Source organism: Limulus polyphemus, unplaced genomic scaffold (genome assembly GCF_000517525.1).
Source record: "Limulus polyphemus unplaced genomic scaffold, Limulus_polyphemus-2.1.2 Scaffold2964, whole genome shotgun sequence".
Lineage (NCBI taxonomy): Eukaryota > Metazoa > Arthropoda > Merostomata > Xiphosura > Limulidae > Limulus > Limulus polyphemus.
The window spans coordinates 1-17,961 of record NW_013668574.1 but is presented as its reverse complement, the minus strand read 5'-3'; the positions used below and the strand labels follow the sequence as shown (position 1 = coordinate 17,961).

General features: G+C 32.2%; 1 protein-coding gene across 1 annotated transcript; it reads right to left on the bottom strand.

Moving 5' to 3' along the window:
• Window positions 1-1,456: 1,456 nt before the first annotated feature.
• On the bottom strand, window positions 1,457-16,886 carry LOC106468323 (ubiquitin-associated protein 2-like; the record flags this gene model as incomplete). Its single annotated transcript, XM_013928741.2, has 10 exons — window positions 1,457-2,135; window positions 2,798-2,859; window positions 3,428-3,517; window positions 4,511-4,592; window positions 6,885-7,078; window positions 9,929-10,007; window positions 12,060-12,125; window positions 12,665-12,768; window positions 14,785-14,965; window positions 16,729-16,886. Coding segments are annotated over 10 exons (1,307 nt in total), but the record flags the coding sequence as incomplete, so codon positions are not given.
• Between the last annotated feature and the right edge of the window lie 1,075 nt (window positions 16,887-17,961).

The window sequence follows — 17,961 nt, the reverse complement described above, 5'->3', positions numbered from 1 at the left end:
TTAAATCATAACACACAGAAGAACGGGTAGGTTGTAGCTACAGATAGAACTTAAATCATAACACACAGAAGGCTTCTGAAATATGCAAACTTTTATCTAATAATGAAATGTACGTAGAGAGATAGTGTACCTTGTTGGAACCTAAACCTTCACTTTTCTGTAATAATGAAATGTACGTAGAGATAGTGTACCTTGTTGGAACCTAAACCTTCACTTTTCTGTAATAATAAAATGTACGTAGAGAGATAGTGTACCTTGTTGGAACCTAAACCTTCACTTTTCTGTAATAATGAAATGTACGTAGAGATAGTGTACCTTGTTGGAACCTAAACCTTCACTTTTCTGTAATAATGAAACGTACGTAAAGAGATATCTCTACGTACATTTCATTATTACAGAAAAGTGAAGGTTTAGGTTCCAACAAGGTACACAGGTTCCAACAAGGTACACTATCTCTACGTACATTTCATTATTAGATAAAGTAAAGGTTTAGGTTCCAACAAGGTACGCTCTCTCTCTCTACGTACATTTCATTATTAGAGAAAAGTGAAGGTTTAGGTTTCAATAAGGTACACTATCGTGTACCTTGTGGGAACCTAAACCTTCACTTTTATCTAATAATGAAATGTACGTAGAGATAGTGTACCTTGTTGGAACCTAAACCTTCACTTTTCTGTAATAATGAAATGTACGTAGAGAGAGAGAGAGAGCGTACCTTGTTGGAACCCAAACTTCCCAGACATTATTAACAATAAAGAATTAAAGCACAAAGAATGATTTTCATTATTCTCCAAACTTCATGAATTGGATGTAATAGTTAACTTAAGAACAAACATACGCTAAGTGTCAAATACCATGGTTCATATTTTTATTAGTCACCACAAAAGTGAAGAATAAACAAAAGCAGAAATTAACTCTGTTTAAGTAGTTTAGGGTTGAAAAGTTTCACCAATATCTATATATATATATATAGACAGACTTTCCTATCGAGATATACACAAATTAAACACACACACACACACATATATATATACACACACATATACAGGATTTAAGATGCAGTACACAACAACATACAGATAGAAGATGCCTAGTAAAAATAATTCCTAATAAAATTATCTTCACTCAAAAATAAACAAATTGCCACATGAAGTAAAGATTATTGGTGAAAGTTTGTGAGCAAATGGAGTTTATAAACCTGGCAAAAATTGAAATGTACATATTGTGAAATATCTGGTATCTTATAGTTGAATTTCGAAAAATGTTCAAAAAGAATCAATTAAATAATGTTTTTTTTCCTATTTCAAAACAACATTTAAACTGAACCTCAGAGATGCCGATATTTGAAGATAAAAACTTACAAATTCAACAAACTCGAGTTCATATTAAAAGAAGCATTTTGAGTGCTTCAAGAATTATGACAATGTATCTTTTCTACAACAAAATCAAGAGTAAATAACACTATAGGTATTCTGTTTAATACAAACAATTTTCTAATAATACACCAAATTTATGAAATTTTTTTTCACAAAACAATAAGAACCTGATAAAATTATCACACAATATCAGATTTTGTGAATGGCTTTCTCAGGAGCCTGTGCTAACAAATCTTAAGAAACTACCACACACTAGAACCTGACATGACCAGCAATATTAAGGAAAGCAACTCTAGGCTACAAAATCTGAAGTTCAGTAATGACAAAAAAAGACAAACTTTTCATACAGCACATATGTACTCTATAGTAAGGGGAGAAAACGTCAAAGCTTCTTCACCCCACTTCCTCTTCTAACAATGACCAGTCATCTGAACAAAGCTTAACCAATGGTTAACCATTAGCTAATGTTTAGTTTGGATTCCAATAAGAATAATTTTGTTTGGTTCCTCCTGGTCCTTTCTGCTGCCCCAGCCCTTGGGGACCTCCTCGTTGGGGACCCCCAGAAGGGGTTCCTCCAGGCTGAGGGGAGTCCTGTGGCAAGTGGTGGTGAAGCACGGCCGAGTGATGTTGCCCGTGAGTCAAAACAGGAATAAATGGAGCATAAGGAGCTGAAGAAGCTCCCATTAGCCCAGGGGTCTGTGTTCCTGCCAGGTTGAAAGGGGGAGGAGTACCCGTGTGGAATCCAGGCTTGTCAAAAGACTGAAAAACAAAAAAAGTTAAGCCTAATATAATTAGTGAAAAGAAGTAGCCATGGAACACCCCACACAATGTTAAAAAAATATTAGTAAGCATTTTCCTCCAATGGCAACTTCATGAAACGTAACCATAAGAGATACATCACTGTAGCTCTTAACCAAATTTTCTGACAGAAATAATAAAAGCTAACGATATTAATATTACTCGTAAATACCAAGTTAAAACATTTTAACTGCTACCCTCATTGGTCAATAAAATGTACTGTATAATAAGTTAGTTACAAGCACTGTTATAATTATCAATGCAACAGGAAGTCATGTTTAGGGAAATGAACAGACACAACAGGTGTTTGAGGAACTGAACAGACACAACAGGTGTTTGAGGAACTGAACAGACACAACAGGTGTTTGAGGAATTGAACAGACACAACAGGTGTTTGAGGAATGAACAGACACAACAGGTGTTTGGGGAATTGAACAGACACAACAGGTGTTTGGGGAATTGAACAGACACAACAGGTGTTTGGGGAATTGAACAGACACAACAGGTGTTTGGGGAATTGAACAGACCCGACAAATTTTTTCTAGTCTTCAAAACTGTCCACCCTTCAGCTCTAATGTTATCTTGTTAAATCTAATGTAGCCAAAGAAAAACTAAGTAATTACCTTTGCTAGTTGAGCATGAGTTTTGTTGTACATGGAAGCACCAAGATCTGTTGTACCAGCTACTGTTCATTCCATAAACAAAAAACAAACAAAGAATTAGTGTTACAGAAATCATCATTTCAGCTGGAATCAAGAGGTATACATTAAATCATAATTAAAAACTAACAGCATCTACCATAACTTATGATGCAGCAAAATATAGGATTTTAAGATATTCACAGAGAGCTGATCCCACAGCAAGTAAGAACAAATGGTTTGATATTTAAGTATTAAGATTTAACTTTAAAATAGTTCCACAGGGCATGAACTATTAACATTTAAAACTTTACAAAACTGTCACAATAATACAAGATTTTTTATCAATACTTAAAAGTTCTGAACGTAGTTTAATATGTATGTATCAAGATGAATAAATTACATAACCAAGAGAGAAAATAACCCTAAAAATGTTACAAATTATTTTGGTAAGCTACTAAAAGATGAATGAAAATGACATTACAAAAAATTCATATGTATCTTCTTTTAGTGGCTTGAAAATAATGTAGTAAAAATCACTAGAGGAGATGAACACTGCTTTTACAGTGGAAAGGTTTTTATATGTGAACAACACACAAATAATAAACATCTTACATGATCCTGTCACTCCCTTTCCTTGACCTTGTGACCCAGCACTATAGGCACTCTTCGAGTAGTCTTGTGTCTGGCTTAAACTGTCGTAGGCTAAGGTGACCAATATCAGTCATTATTTTAATATTGTACAATAGCAACAGAATGGTATCAGTAATACACCATTTTAACCTTGTTCTTGGTTTAAATTGTTGCAAGTTAAGGTGACCAATAGAGGTCATTATTTTAATATTGTACAATAACAACTGAATGGTACGACCATTTTAACAACTAAATTACGTAACATTTTATAAATCTCTACCAATAAGTAAGTGAGAGTCAAGAATACCTACACAAGTCTAGTGAGTATTACCTTAGATGTGGTAACTAAGTGAAGACAACTGACTGTAATGAATAAATTAATCCTAGATGTAGCAGTTAAATAGTGTCAAAGTTCTGTAATAAAATAATCCTAGATGTAGCAGCTAAATAGTGTCAAGGTGCTGTAATGAATTAATCCTAGATGTAGCAGCTAAATAGTGTCAAAGTTCTGTAATGAATTAATCCTAGATGTAGCAGCTAAATAGTGTCAAAGTTCTGTAATGAATTAATCCTAGATGTAGCAGCTAAATAGTGTCAAGGTGCTGTAATGAATTAATCCTAGATGTAGCAGCTAAATAGTGTCAAAGTTCTGTAATGAATTAATCCTAGATGTAGCAGCTAAATAGTGTCAAGGTGCTGTAATGAATTAATCCAAGATGTAACAGTTTCAAGATGCTGTAATGAATTAATCCAAGATGTAACAGTTAAACAGTTTCAAGGTGCTGTAATGAATTAATCCAAGATGTAACAGTTAAACAGTTTCAAGGTGCTGTAATGAATTAATCCAAGATGTAACAGTTAAACAGTTTCAAGGTGCTATAATGAATTAATCCAAGATGTAACAGTTAAACAGTTTCAAGATGTTCTAGTGAAGATAATTAATGAAACAAGAACTGTAATCCTGAATAATTAATTATTACTATCATGTTGTTTTCATTTGTTAGTCATTATCTGTCTCTGGCACAAGGTTAATGCAATGAACAATATTGTGCCAATGATACAAACCTGAAGTGTATGAATGTGAACCATAAGCTTTCTGAAACTGAGTGTTGGTAGACACACCATGGGCATTTGTTGCAGGCGGGACCTAACGAAAAGAAATATCAAAATACATACTTCAAATCTTCATTCCAAAAAAATGTAAATCTATCTTGAAATATGAAAGATATTTCTAGCAACAAATAGTCAACATCAAAACCTGCTTACACCAGAGAAAAAACAGATCTTAGAATGTACAGGAGAGTTAACTCTCCATATACTGGACTTGTATACCATATGTGATGATGAAACTATACATTCCAAGCTTTTAGTCATAACATATCTGTTATACATAACAAATCAGATTTTTCACTAAAGACTTGTCTGAATTTATGAAGCTGAATGCAAGATGATTTTCATGTTACACATATAATTATTATTATTTTCTTCATCTTACAGTTTTTGTATTTAATTTTCCCGACCATAGAGCCACCTATGTATGTATCAAAAGTTAGTTGTTGTTTTTTTTTAAGTAGAACTTTATCTATTATTTTCTGTACTCTAACACTTAACTGTGGCAAACTCTGCAATGTGGGGTAAAATGAAAAGTTGAAAAATATAAAATAAATTAAACCTTTCTTCCTTCCTAGAGTGACTGCATATTGTATTAAACAATAACACACTATTTAGTCTTTCAGCCAAAGACAAGACTTTTCAAATCTAGAGATCATATAGTTTTATTGCTTTACAGCTGCACCTAGACCCTCTCAAAGTACGGTAAAAGCAGTTTATCATGGCAAGACAGCTTTGTGTAAATAAAGGATTGAGTTACCATCACACACACATGGTCAAATTACAATTATGCTTTGCACATTACTTTACAATGGACATATGTTATCGGAAGCAATTTTTTAAAATTAAGTTTTTGTGTCATTTAAGTTTACCTTTATAACTTGCTAAATTTCAAATTTTCACAACAGTAACTAAAAAATATATGTATAAAATGAGAAAATTAATTACTTATTTGTGGGCTATTGTATTTTTTGCTCTCAAAAACCCAATGAATCTTTTGACAGAGATGTGTGTAGTACATGAAATAATTTATATTTCAAATAAGAAATATAAAATATTATCATGCACAGAAAAAAAGAATGTCCCAAAACTGCTGTAATTACCTGGCTTTTTGACAAAGATATACAGGAGTTAAAGATTTCTTTGGTTAGTAAAAGTGATCTCCACAATACCAAATACTGAGGACAAAAATTTCAGAATCCTTATGGAATGTGCTAGCTTTATAGAAATTGAGTAAAGTGGAATCTTTTTTTATTGGTTATAAATAACTCAATAGCAAATATCAGAGAATCAAGGAAGGTGTGACATGTGGGATTGACTTGTCTTGTGTATATCTCAGTGTTAAAAGCAAGCTTGAAGGCTAAAAATGTATATTATTGTTTACGATTATCTATGAAAGTTGTGCCCAATTCAGAAGACCATATAGGGTTAGAAAGAAAATCAACTAAGAGTGAAGTAAAGGAAGTAACCTATACAGAACCTATCAAATCAGACAGTAAAAAAATACACAAACATCTGTTACTTTGGGCTAACAGCCAACAATAAACTATACAAATGTCTACTGTTACTCTGAACTAACAGCCAACAATAAACTATACAAATGTCTACTGTTACTCTGAACTAACAGCTAACTATAAACCGTGCAAATGTCTGATGTTACTTTGAACTAACAGCCAACAATAAACTATACAAATGTCTACTGTTACTCTGAACTAACAGCTAACTATAAACCGTGCAAATGTCTAATGTTACTTTGAACTAACAGCCAACAATAAACTATACAAATGTCTACTGTTAATTTGGGCTAACAGCTAACAATAAACCAAACAAATGTCTGCTGTTACTTTGAGCTAACAGCAAACAATAAACCAAACAAATGTCTACTGTTACTTTGGGCTAACAGCAAACAATAAACCAAACAAATGTCTATTGTTACTTTGAACTAACAGCTAACAATAAACCAAACAAATGTCTACTGTTACTTTGAACTAACAGCTAACAATAAACTATACAAATGTCTACTGTTACTTTGAACTAACAGCTAACTATAAACCATACAAATGTTTACTGTTACTTTGAACTAACAGCTAACTATAAACCATACAAATTTCTATTGTTACTTTGGGCTAATAGCTAACAATAAACACAAACAATGGCTAACTGTAGCTACAATTCCAAACTTACAGGGATAAAAGGAGCTCCATACTGATGCATGCTTTCCAGAATCATTCTGGGAAAGTAATACCAATATCCTGAAAACAATAAATTGTACACAAACAGTCTGAACCTGAAACTAAACACACACAACTGTAGCTATGACTGAACTTACTGGGATAAATGGAGTTCCATATTGATGCATGCTGCCTGGCATCATCCCTGGAAAGTAATATCCATATCCTGGGGGCAGTGCAGCAGGGTTTAGAAAAGGATGGCCATGAGTTTGACCTGTCGCTTGACCCTGAGATAAGGTTGTGGCTACTGTCGATCCATCAGCATCCCCTCGATTAAACTTTCCATCAGCTCCTATAAGAAATAATATTGCATGACATACAAGTAAAGAATAAGTGTCAGACTTCTCCAATACAAGATAAGCTCAATAAAGTATTATTTAATTAATGGTTGAAAATATTACATTATAGGTACAACAATTAATTTATCTAATGATATTTATTTAATATTTTTTGACTAAAAAACTATTTTAACTGATTGCTTAAGTACAATAACATCTTAATTTTTAGTTATTTCACTGAAAAACGTTTTCTAGAATTTGAATTCTCAATTTAAATGATATCTTAATGTATTCGTGGAGTAAACAGCCAGGCCAGTGGCTTCAAAGGCACATATAAGGCTGTTCCCATACTCATGCACGAAATATCCATGTCAGTGACCACCAAGGTACAGATGACATGCAACTGTTGACTAAACAGGAAGGACAGTTCCTCCAAAGTACAGATGGCATGTAACTGTTGACTAAACAGCAAGGACAGTTCCTCCAAGGTACAGATGACATGTAACTGTTGACTAAACAGCAAGGACAGTTCCTCCAAGGTACAGATGACATGCAACTGTTGATTAAGTAGCAAGGTCAGTTACTCCAAGGTACTGATGACATGCAACTGTTGACTAAGTAGCAAGGTCAGTTACTCCAAGGTACAGATGACATGCAACTGTTGACTAAGCAGCAAGGTCAGTTACTCCAAGGTACAGATGAGACATAACTGTTAGCTAAGCAGCAAGGTAAGTTACTCCAAGGTACAGATGACATGCAACTGTTGACTAAGCAGCAAGGTCAGTTACTGCAAGGTGCAGATGACATACAACTGTTAACTAAACAGCAAGGTCAGCGACTTCAAGATACCATTAATCTTGTATTACAGACCAGACTTATCTATGTATTCCGTAATACCACATTCTATGTTTTGTCACTTTTAAGCTTACCTGTGTATGTTATGCTGTGAAGATTTGGGTCCCTTACTAATGCACTTACCAACACTAAAACTTAGGTTTCTCACTGCTAAACTTACCTGTATAAGTTAAAATCCTAGAGCCTGGGTTTTTACCAGTAAACTTACCCACACATACAATATAGCCAAATTCTACATTTGTTTGTTGACTTTCCTGTAAAGCTACACAAGGATCTATAATAGTTGTCCCTAATTTTGAAATCATAGACTACATCCACTACCAACTCATGATCTACTTAAGTCAGACTGTATAGTGGGGTTTGACAGTAACTTTTATTATATTTTAGTGGTAACATGACGTGAGCTACAAAAAATCATCTCAACAGTCTGGTAATCTAACTATTGAGTTGTTTTAAGTCTATGTTTACTGCTTTTAACTATCTCCATACAGGCTCAGTTGATTCGACCTAAATATTGACATTCAGTTTCCATAAGATAACTTCTAATATGGTTTTTGTATCTCCACAAAATTTCGCAATCTTTATATAAACATTAATAATCATTTGTAGACAATAAAATCAGAATTTTTAATGAAGTATTTCCACTAACAGTTTCTCCACGAATATTTCGAGCCAAAGTGATTTTTGTTTGTGTAGTCTGTAAAACCTAAATAAACTTCAAACATTTTTACCCCATAAAACTTCATATTTTATTGATTATCTTCTCTTCCCTAACTCTATACGAGTTTGGTAAAGATAACAAACTACCTACCCCCCCCCCCACAAAATAAATATAAATTACCTTTTTTTCTTACTAGAATAACTTCAAACTGTAACACAAAACTAAATTTGTTTATCCTAAATAGCTTTAAATTCTTAATAGTATACAACTGTTTGTACTTAAATTTTATTGCTTTGTGTCTAACTAATATTCCCACAACACAAGGTGTAAATCACTTCCACCTTATATCAAATTATGTAATGCACATGCTACTTACAAGTGTACCTTATGAAAACTTAATATTATTCCTTATTTTACCTAATTAAAAGGTTTCTAAATATTACATTTTAGTTATTTTTATAATAATAATGAAGAATAAATACAAAAAAAAAATATGGCACTTAACTGGGTCATTTTTTCTTTGCTGTTGACAAAACTTAAACCTTACTTTTTTATACTAATGGTACTATTGCACTAAATTGTTTATTTTTTTAAATAATGCACCAAAGAACACAGAATAATATCCTGTAAAAATCAAACAATATCCTACAACTATCACAATTTGTCTGGCGTTCTAATTACGTGACAAGAGCCATTAAAAATTCAGCTAACTTCGTCAAAGTGTTTTTCATGGGAATAAAGTTCGAACTGGAAGTGAAATAGACAATTCTTAGTACAGTAAACAATGTAATATATGACATCATTTGATAGATTAAAACTTTAGCTTTCTATTGGTTATAAATAATATAGTATTAAACATCAGAAAAAAATATTTGCAAGTTTTGAAAGAGAGGAAGCAACAGGAGGTCATAGTAAGATGGGGCTGATTTTCTATTTGATGGCTGTATAACCCAAAAAAAATTTGATGGCTATAAAAATTATGCTTTGCCTGAGTAATGACAACATTATAATGAGTAATTTATCTTAAATTTCGTATTTCTTGGAGGAGGTGGTAAATAAATTAAGAAAAGATGGAGATACTTCTAGAACAAATACCACAATTCTCAAACTAGGGAAAATTCTGGAATTTTTTAAAAATATTGCCTTATAAAATTAACTTATACATTAAAACTTGGATTATTAACTTCGTTTTTATGCCAAGTTTATTCGTGTACCACATAAGAAAGTAGTTTAATTAACTGTTAAATGTAACTCAGTAAAACCTTGTGAGATGTGCAGGAATAAATGTCCATAGCTAGACTAGGGTTAAACATGCCACAAATCCTAGGTTTGTTACTGGAAAACTAACCTGTGTATGCTACACTGCCAAGCCCTGGGTCTCTTCCAGTTAAACTTGTTGTAGGTTGGAAAGGCATGTCATAATAACCCTGAAACACAAAAATACACTAATATCACCAGCTGCATGAAGTGTTTTCATTAAATGATTGTATTAAAAAAGATGTTTATGTTATGAACATAATATACACAGAGTAATAAATCAGCAAAAATACATTAGGAAGAGCAAATGCTGTCATTCAACCAAACAAAAGAAACAGAAAATATTAAGCAACAGGTTTTAATTTATGAAAAACTTTCATTATGCAGAAAACAATGAGAAGCTAAAGATGGCACTGCAATTAACTTAACGACTTGTTAAAATAGCATCTAATCTAATCAGACTAATGTATTAATGTTTTGTTATCTGGTTGCATTTGTGAAGTTAGGTTAACCAGCTTTTTCATGGAGTCCCACCCCTTTTTAAATGTTTAGACTCTTTGAAACGATTGTTGTTTACGACACTTAGCTTCACAAGTAACATAATTTATTCAGTGAAGACATACCTTAACAAGGCACTTCAATACAATCACCCTCAACTTTTATTAAAGCAGTTACTAGAGTTGACACTGCATTAATAAAAAAAATAGTTATGTTGCTTGTTTACTACATTCTTAGCCAGTCATTGTATCAATTTTCAAGTTTTTGTTTGAGAAACCCACCATCTTGGGACACAAGTCGGAGTTATGTTCACTGCATAACCAAGTCTTAATGTTATGGGCTGAAGTTATGATCATTGTATAGCAAGTCAGTGTTATAAGCAGGAGTCATGTTCACTGTATCACCAGTTATAAGTAGGAGTATGTTCACTGTATCACCAAGTCATAACGTTATAAGTAGGAGTTATGTTCACTGTATCACCAAGTCATAACGTTATAAGTAGGAGTTATGTTCACTGCATTAATACTACACTACAGTAGGTCATAAATATCCAAAATGTTGTTGTGATAGAAATGAATAAAAACCCTATAACCCGAGCACTTTCGAAAGGTGGACCTTTCTTCTTCTTTGCCCCTGAAGAAGAAAGGTCCACCTTTCAAAAGCACTGGGGTTATAGGGTTTTTATTCATTTCTATCAAGACTTCCTGAACCTATGTGTTTTTCTAACATCAAAAATGATGTTTGACACACTACTTTATCTTATTACTTGTCCACTGTAGTTTTATAAATTTTGTAGAATCAAAATCCTTAATAAAAGCGATGATTCCCACAATACCCAATTAAAAAAAAAGTCAATGTGAAATAATTTGGAAAGAGATGTTTTTTGATGTGTGTCTAATACCTAAAATTAAAGTATCCGTATTAGCTGTCCCTAATTCTGAAGTGACGGATTAAGAGGGAATGCACATAGTCAACACCAACCATTACTATAACTGAATGAATAGGATTTGACCATTACTCTTATAACACATCCACAGCCCATAGTATGGAGCTTTATTTTATTTTTTGGGAGGGGGGGGGGGTAATGTGGGCTACAATTATATGCCAGATTTCAGGGTTTTTCTACAAATGTACTAAAACTTAAATGATAAAACTTGCATACTGTCATCAAGATATACGAAAAATAACTCATTTGTAAGGTTTTAATACATTTTTCAAAATTTGAAATAGTGCCTAGGTTAATGGTATATAATTGTTGTTATTTTGTCATAATAACTACCATACAATGGAGGTTCACCCATTCCCAGTTTTAACTTACACTGGTTACCCTTGGTTCACGACCAACTGCATAAAACAAAAAAGTTGTAAACATTACACGAAATACTTTGGATTAACATTTACAAGAATACATTAGTCAAGTTTCACACATACCCTACTGGTTTGTACACAAAAGTAAACAGACATCTAGGGAAAAATATGAACTTTTAATCTATACTAAATGCAATCCAGATTTTAGTTCTTTCAACATTTTCTAGAGATTTTAAAAATTTTGAAACTGCAAACTACAAGTGGCTGCAGATTGCAGAATTGAGGATAAATGAACACAGGGATGGTAAGAGAAGCTACGGGGTTGAAGAGTGCAGGCTTGTTGAAGCCAATTATTGCAGAAAACATTAGAACAGCGGAAAGACTCACTAGACATACAGTATGGCATTTCAACATACCAATGTCGGCAATCTGGACTGCAGTATCTGCATATCTTCGTAACTATATACAGGCTGCTGCAAGCCCTTCAAAATAAGAAACAAAGTCATAAATAAAGGCAAGAAAAATAAAACAACTAAAGCGGGTCTCAGGCATCATCACATTGTGTCTGGTAGACACACAGAAAATATGTCCTCCTTGGTATAGCTTCCTCCATCAATAATCTGACACTAACTTGGACATAGCCTATTTTGCATTCTGAGATGCGGAAAATTTTTGAACATTATACATGTTTTATTCATTTCATTGACTGTAAGAAGAGTAAACACTATGACAATGTGCTACATTTTAAATTTAAAAATATAGAATACTGGATCAAAGAGGACAACACTATTTGTTCATCAATTTGAAATACTTGTAGAAACAGTTCTTATTTATTACCACACAAAAAACAGAAAATACTACTGGAAAGAACTTGAACTGCTTTAAATAATTTATATTAAACATTACATATATAGAAACAATTAACTTTCATTTATAACAAAATTTTCCTTTTAGTTACCTTCAAAATATTCCAACCATTTATGAGATAATATTTTTATGTATCAATAGCCACGGTACTTACGTAGAAGGGCAAACCCGCCTGACTCATGATGTACTGGCGCCCTAACATGGCTGGTGGGACACCTGGTGGAATGTTTGGCATGGCTTTTCCTGCTGCAAGGTAATCTATCATGAGCAAGTTGCGGAGAGGAAAAGTGAATTAAAATGTTCTACAGGAAGTTTTCAACTTAAGTCTTATTCAATATAAAGTTTACAATATAAAGTCCAACAATATCTCAATTATCTATATTAGATATAGAATCTCTGTGGATATTTCTATCAACAATATTTTAATACAGAATTTCTGTGGATATTTCTATCAACAATATTTTAATACAGAATTTCTGTGGATATCTCTATCAACAATATTTTAATACAGAATCTCTGTGGATATTTCTATCAACAATATTTCAACATAGAATATCTGTGGATATTTCTATCAACAATATTTCAACATGGAATCTCTAACTATTTATCAATATTTCTATATACAATCTCTAACTATTTCTATCAACAATATTTCAATATACAATCACTAACTATTTCTATCAACAATATTTCAACATAGAATCTCTAACTATTTCTATCAACAATATTTCAACATGGAATCTCTAACTATTTCTATCAAATATTTCAATATAGAATCTCTGTGGTTATCTCTATCAACAATAGTTTTAATAAAGAACCTTTATGCCTATTTTCATCAACAATATATTAATTAAATGTGCACCGATATGATATGATTTATGCATCTTCACGAAATCTGGCAAGCTTTCAGTAAAGCAGAATTTCTAATAAAGTATTTTTACTAAAAATTAATGATTCAATATAGGAAGATGAGTATTGAGTACTACATGCAAAGCAACATAAATTAACAATAATAAAATAGATACAGATATTAGCTTTTTTTATTTTACTTCTCTTGTCAGCTGACATTTAGTTGATCAAACTTCAGAATTTCAAAAAGCACTGTAAAGTGTGAAATACTTAAATATGACAATATTAGTAATATAGATAATAAATTGGAGACAAGACTGTCAAATTCTGTAACAAACCATTGGTAAAACTTCTGTATCTAGATACGTATTGTATCACGTCATCAATATATCATATCGATTACTATGATGAGATACGCACCCCCCTAATATTAATACAGGATTTCTGTGATCATTTTTCCAACAATTTTTTAATACACATTCTCTATGGCTAATTTTATCACCAACATTCTATAACAAAACCTTTGTTGCATAATTAGTATTAACTATCGTTTTACAGCAGCATTAGCTATTATTTTGAAAAACATTGTAATTATCACATTTTGGGAGAATGATCTAACCACACTTCAATTGTATGAAACACACTACTTATTATAAAGCCACATAAAAGTTTACCCATAAAATTGGATTAATGCAAGCGTGAACCATTTAAAGATTTAACAAATATATAAATACTTCTAAAACTTAACAAGATTCATCATGACAAATATAATTAAAGATATCAGACATAGATAAATACTGAAAAATAATTCTAAGCCAACTGTTATTATGCGTCATTTTTAGGTTTTCAACCTAGGCTCATACCCAAACAACATTACTTAATATTTAAAAACACAGCAAGTCCTAAACTGATTAGGCAAAAACAAGTATAATTAACAATAAAAATCTGCCTTATAGTAATAAGGATTACATCACAAATAGGTTTAAATGTTGCATTCTACATGGTTCACCAGAATCAGCTCAGCTGGGATGTCAGTTTTTACCTTCCTCATCCACGTATCATTTCCTTCCTGTTATTTACATTCACACACACAGAATATATTTACTTGAATGTGCAATTATTGTTTTTAAGGTTTGTGTTAGTCTAGTTTATAACTAAGTAAAATGTGTGTGTGTGTGTGGGGTATTACCAAAGCTCTGAACCAAGTTCACAGTAATATCTATATTTTGAGTATCCAAATGTGTGTATGTTTCCACATTTATATATGCCAGTAAATATAATTACAAAGACCAGTAGATGTGTGCAAATGCTAATCTTAAATACAGTTAAAGAAAACTAATCTATCTCACTTTCATATGAAGTTGAAAAAGAATAAGTAACTAAACTAAATCTGTCAGAATCCATACAAGGTTACTAGTAACTTACTAGCCGAGAGAGAGTTCTTTAAAACCGATGCTGTTGTGGCAACAGACGTTGAGGCCAACCCTAAAGTTGCCGTGCCTCCCATCGTAGCAGCTGCTATGCCTGTTGGTGTTGTGGTAGATGATGGCATGGTGGATGTCAGACCACCGTTTCCACTAGTAGTGTGAGTTGTGTCATATGAATGCTGTAGAATGCAACAAATATGGAAAATAAAAAGAAAGTCATTTTTTTGGTAGAAATATATATATATAAAATTAGTTTCACTCCGGCATATGCACATTATGAATAGATACATTATAAACACCAAAACAAATAAAGATAGAGAAATGGAGTTTTTGAACATTTTTTACTGTTATTTCTCCAATAAGCAGGTTGACCTCCATTAGCTCTTCACTTCAATCAAAGTTTGATTGCTATAAATAAAGTTTAATAAAAGGAAAAGTCTGGGTACTGTCAACACATAAGTAGACAACGAACTGCGATAACAGGACTGTTCTTTCATAAATTCTACCATTTAATCCTTCCTGGATTGACAGGGTTTCTTTTCTTCTAATTTGTGTTTCAGCTTGAATAAAAACTTTATTAGACGTTTAACAGAAACAAATGTACAAGGTTTTGCCATCATCAGGTATCAGTATTATCACCCATTCAAGCAGCCTTTATTATAGTTCCATAAATAATACATTTTTACACCTCTGGGAGTATCTTAGAGATACAAAGAAAAGCCAGATAAATTAGAGCAGTTTTGGGTCATTCTATTTTAATGTCTGATATATTTGAAAACTACATGAACTATTTTTTGGAAATCATCTTAGTGAGAAAAGTACATTTACCAATGCATGCCATTCAAGGGGAAACATTTCAACTAAGACATAAGTGCTAAATTTCCTATTTTTAATATATATATTAAACATAACTAAAATATAGAAGGTAGTATGTACTTAGGTTATATAAAAAAACTTTAAAAAACAAACATTAATTAATTAAAAAATTTCACAAGGTAAGTTGAACATGTCACATCCAGTAATCCTATTGTATGTTTACCCTAAGCTCTTACTTTCCAACTTATTGGCTTTTCATACCAAAAGAGGGTTCAAAGTGCAGTGATAAACTATTAAATGAAAATAAAATAGATCAGTTTAGAAGATGAGGATAACTAATTCTAATTGTCTGTTACTGTCTGCAGCCATTCAAAAGTAGTGTTGATTTTATTTCATGTTTTCACATCACGGTACATTAATGATTTCACTATAGTGTTAGGATAGAGAAAACATGAAGTTTTACCAAACGTAGAAAGTTCTAGAAGCTATGCAAATGAAATATGAAAACAGTGAGATGAAAATCACTTTCACTCAAACTTTAATAAGAATACTTTATTAAAACATCAGACTGAGTGTGTAAAACATACTTGTAATGTTTACCAGAAGCTTACTACATTCACAGTTATAGTAAGTAAAGTTCAGTCAAATTGACCGAGCTCACGTGAATAGGTTCAAATACTGGACTAATTGTGTGTTGAGGTAGCTTCACTTAATGAAATGTTAGTAGATTTCATGGTATAAAAGTTCCAATCAGCCAGACACATTCTTCTCCACTTACGAGCAAACTTATTCAATTCATGTAAATTGTTTTCAGTCATTTCCATTACAAAGTTACATATAAAAATAATTACATGGATGGTATTAAACAATTCACTTTTTGAAGCTAAGTAGAACTAAGCCTACTAATAAATAATTCTAGATCATTTTGACTGTGCAACTCTAATGAATGGGATTATCTATAATAAGAGCTTTATCACTAGAATTACTGCATGTTTAATCTTTGTTAGCTACAGCTTTGTAAAGGTAAATATCATAGCAGTATACTAATGTAGTTGTTATATTTTATACCCAAGTTTCATAAAGTTTGGTGCCACAATAGCTCTATTAAACATCTTTAAACTTGTACCTGTGCAGAAGACTGTTGAGATTCCAGAACCGGTTCTTTGACTCCATGTGACAGTGCATTGCCTAGTTTTGATGAGGAATGTAGAGATGTTGATGCTGGTTGAGTTGAGGAATTGTTAAAGCTTTGTTGGTTGTTCACACAAGGATAAGAAGTATAACCTAGAGAGAAATCACAAAGATGTCAACAGTATCCTCTAATATAACACAATTTATAATCATTAACACAAAAAATTATAACATACTAATCATACCAGAAATGAAAAACCAATATCAGCTTAAAAACTTATAAATTTAAACAAGCTTTACAAATCTCACATTAACAATCTATAAAAGAATAATACTAGATATTAATGGTAATGTTTGTTTTACTTGAGTGTACATGTATCTACACATGGTGTTTTAATAACTCTCCTACTGGGAAACTCATCTCATACAGGTTGAACTGTGTGAAGAAAACTACAATTTTAGTTGTGGTTGATTTTTGTAGAATAGGTCATTAACCTGATTAGTTAGGAGCATCAGGCAATGTTATTTTTCTGTAATTATTACTGATATCAATTATTCCAACTATCTAAGTAATCCAAATATTGATAATATGATTTTTTATTAATTCAAGCTTGTTCAGCTTCTGAGCAGAATGACCAGTGATTAGGGGGTTCCCTTGTGATTCAAGTTTTATTTTATTTTTCTACCAAGCATGCTAATCCTTTCAGCCATGATGTGTGTGTTTAACTTTAAGTTACGATAAAGCCACTAAGTCTATCTGCCACCATTACTAATTTGAAGCTGACGACCAGAAGGAAAAGCAACTGTAACCAATCCCAACTCTTGAGCTGAACCTTTGCCTACAAATAGTGGGACTGATTCCAACTACTGACCATACATTACAATGAAAGGACAAACATGTATGGTGGAAAAAAGTATCAAATTCATGATCCTTGATTCACCAAGGCAACCAACCAAACCACCAGGTTATCATGGCCTGAGGGCATATATTGCTTTCTTATTATACAAATGTAATCAGTATTATGTAACAGATTTATACTTTGCAGAAGCTTCAAATGAACAAATACAATTTAGGTATCTAAATGGAATATACAAAAAAAAAGAAATTTGTTCGGACTACAGGATCAAGGCACTGTTAAAAACACTGTATAGTAAGGATATACAATGTATACTTACTAAACTTTGTTAAGTCTACAGGATCAAAGCATTGTTAAAAACACTGTATAGT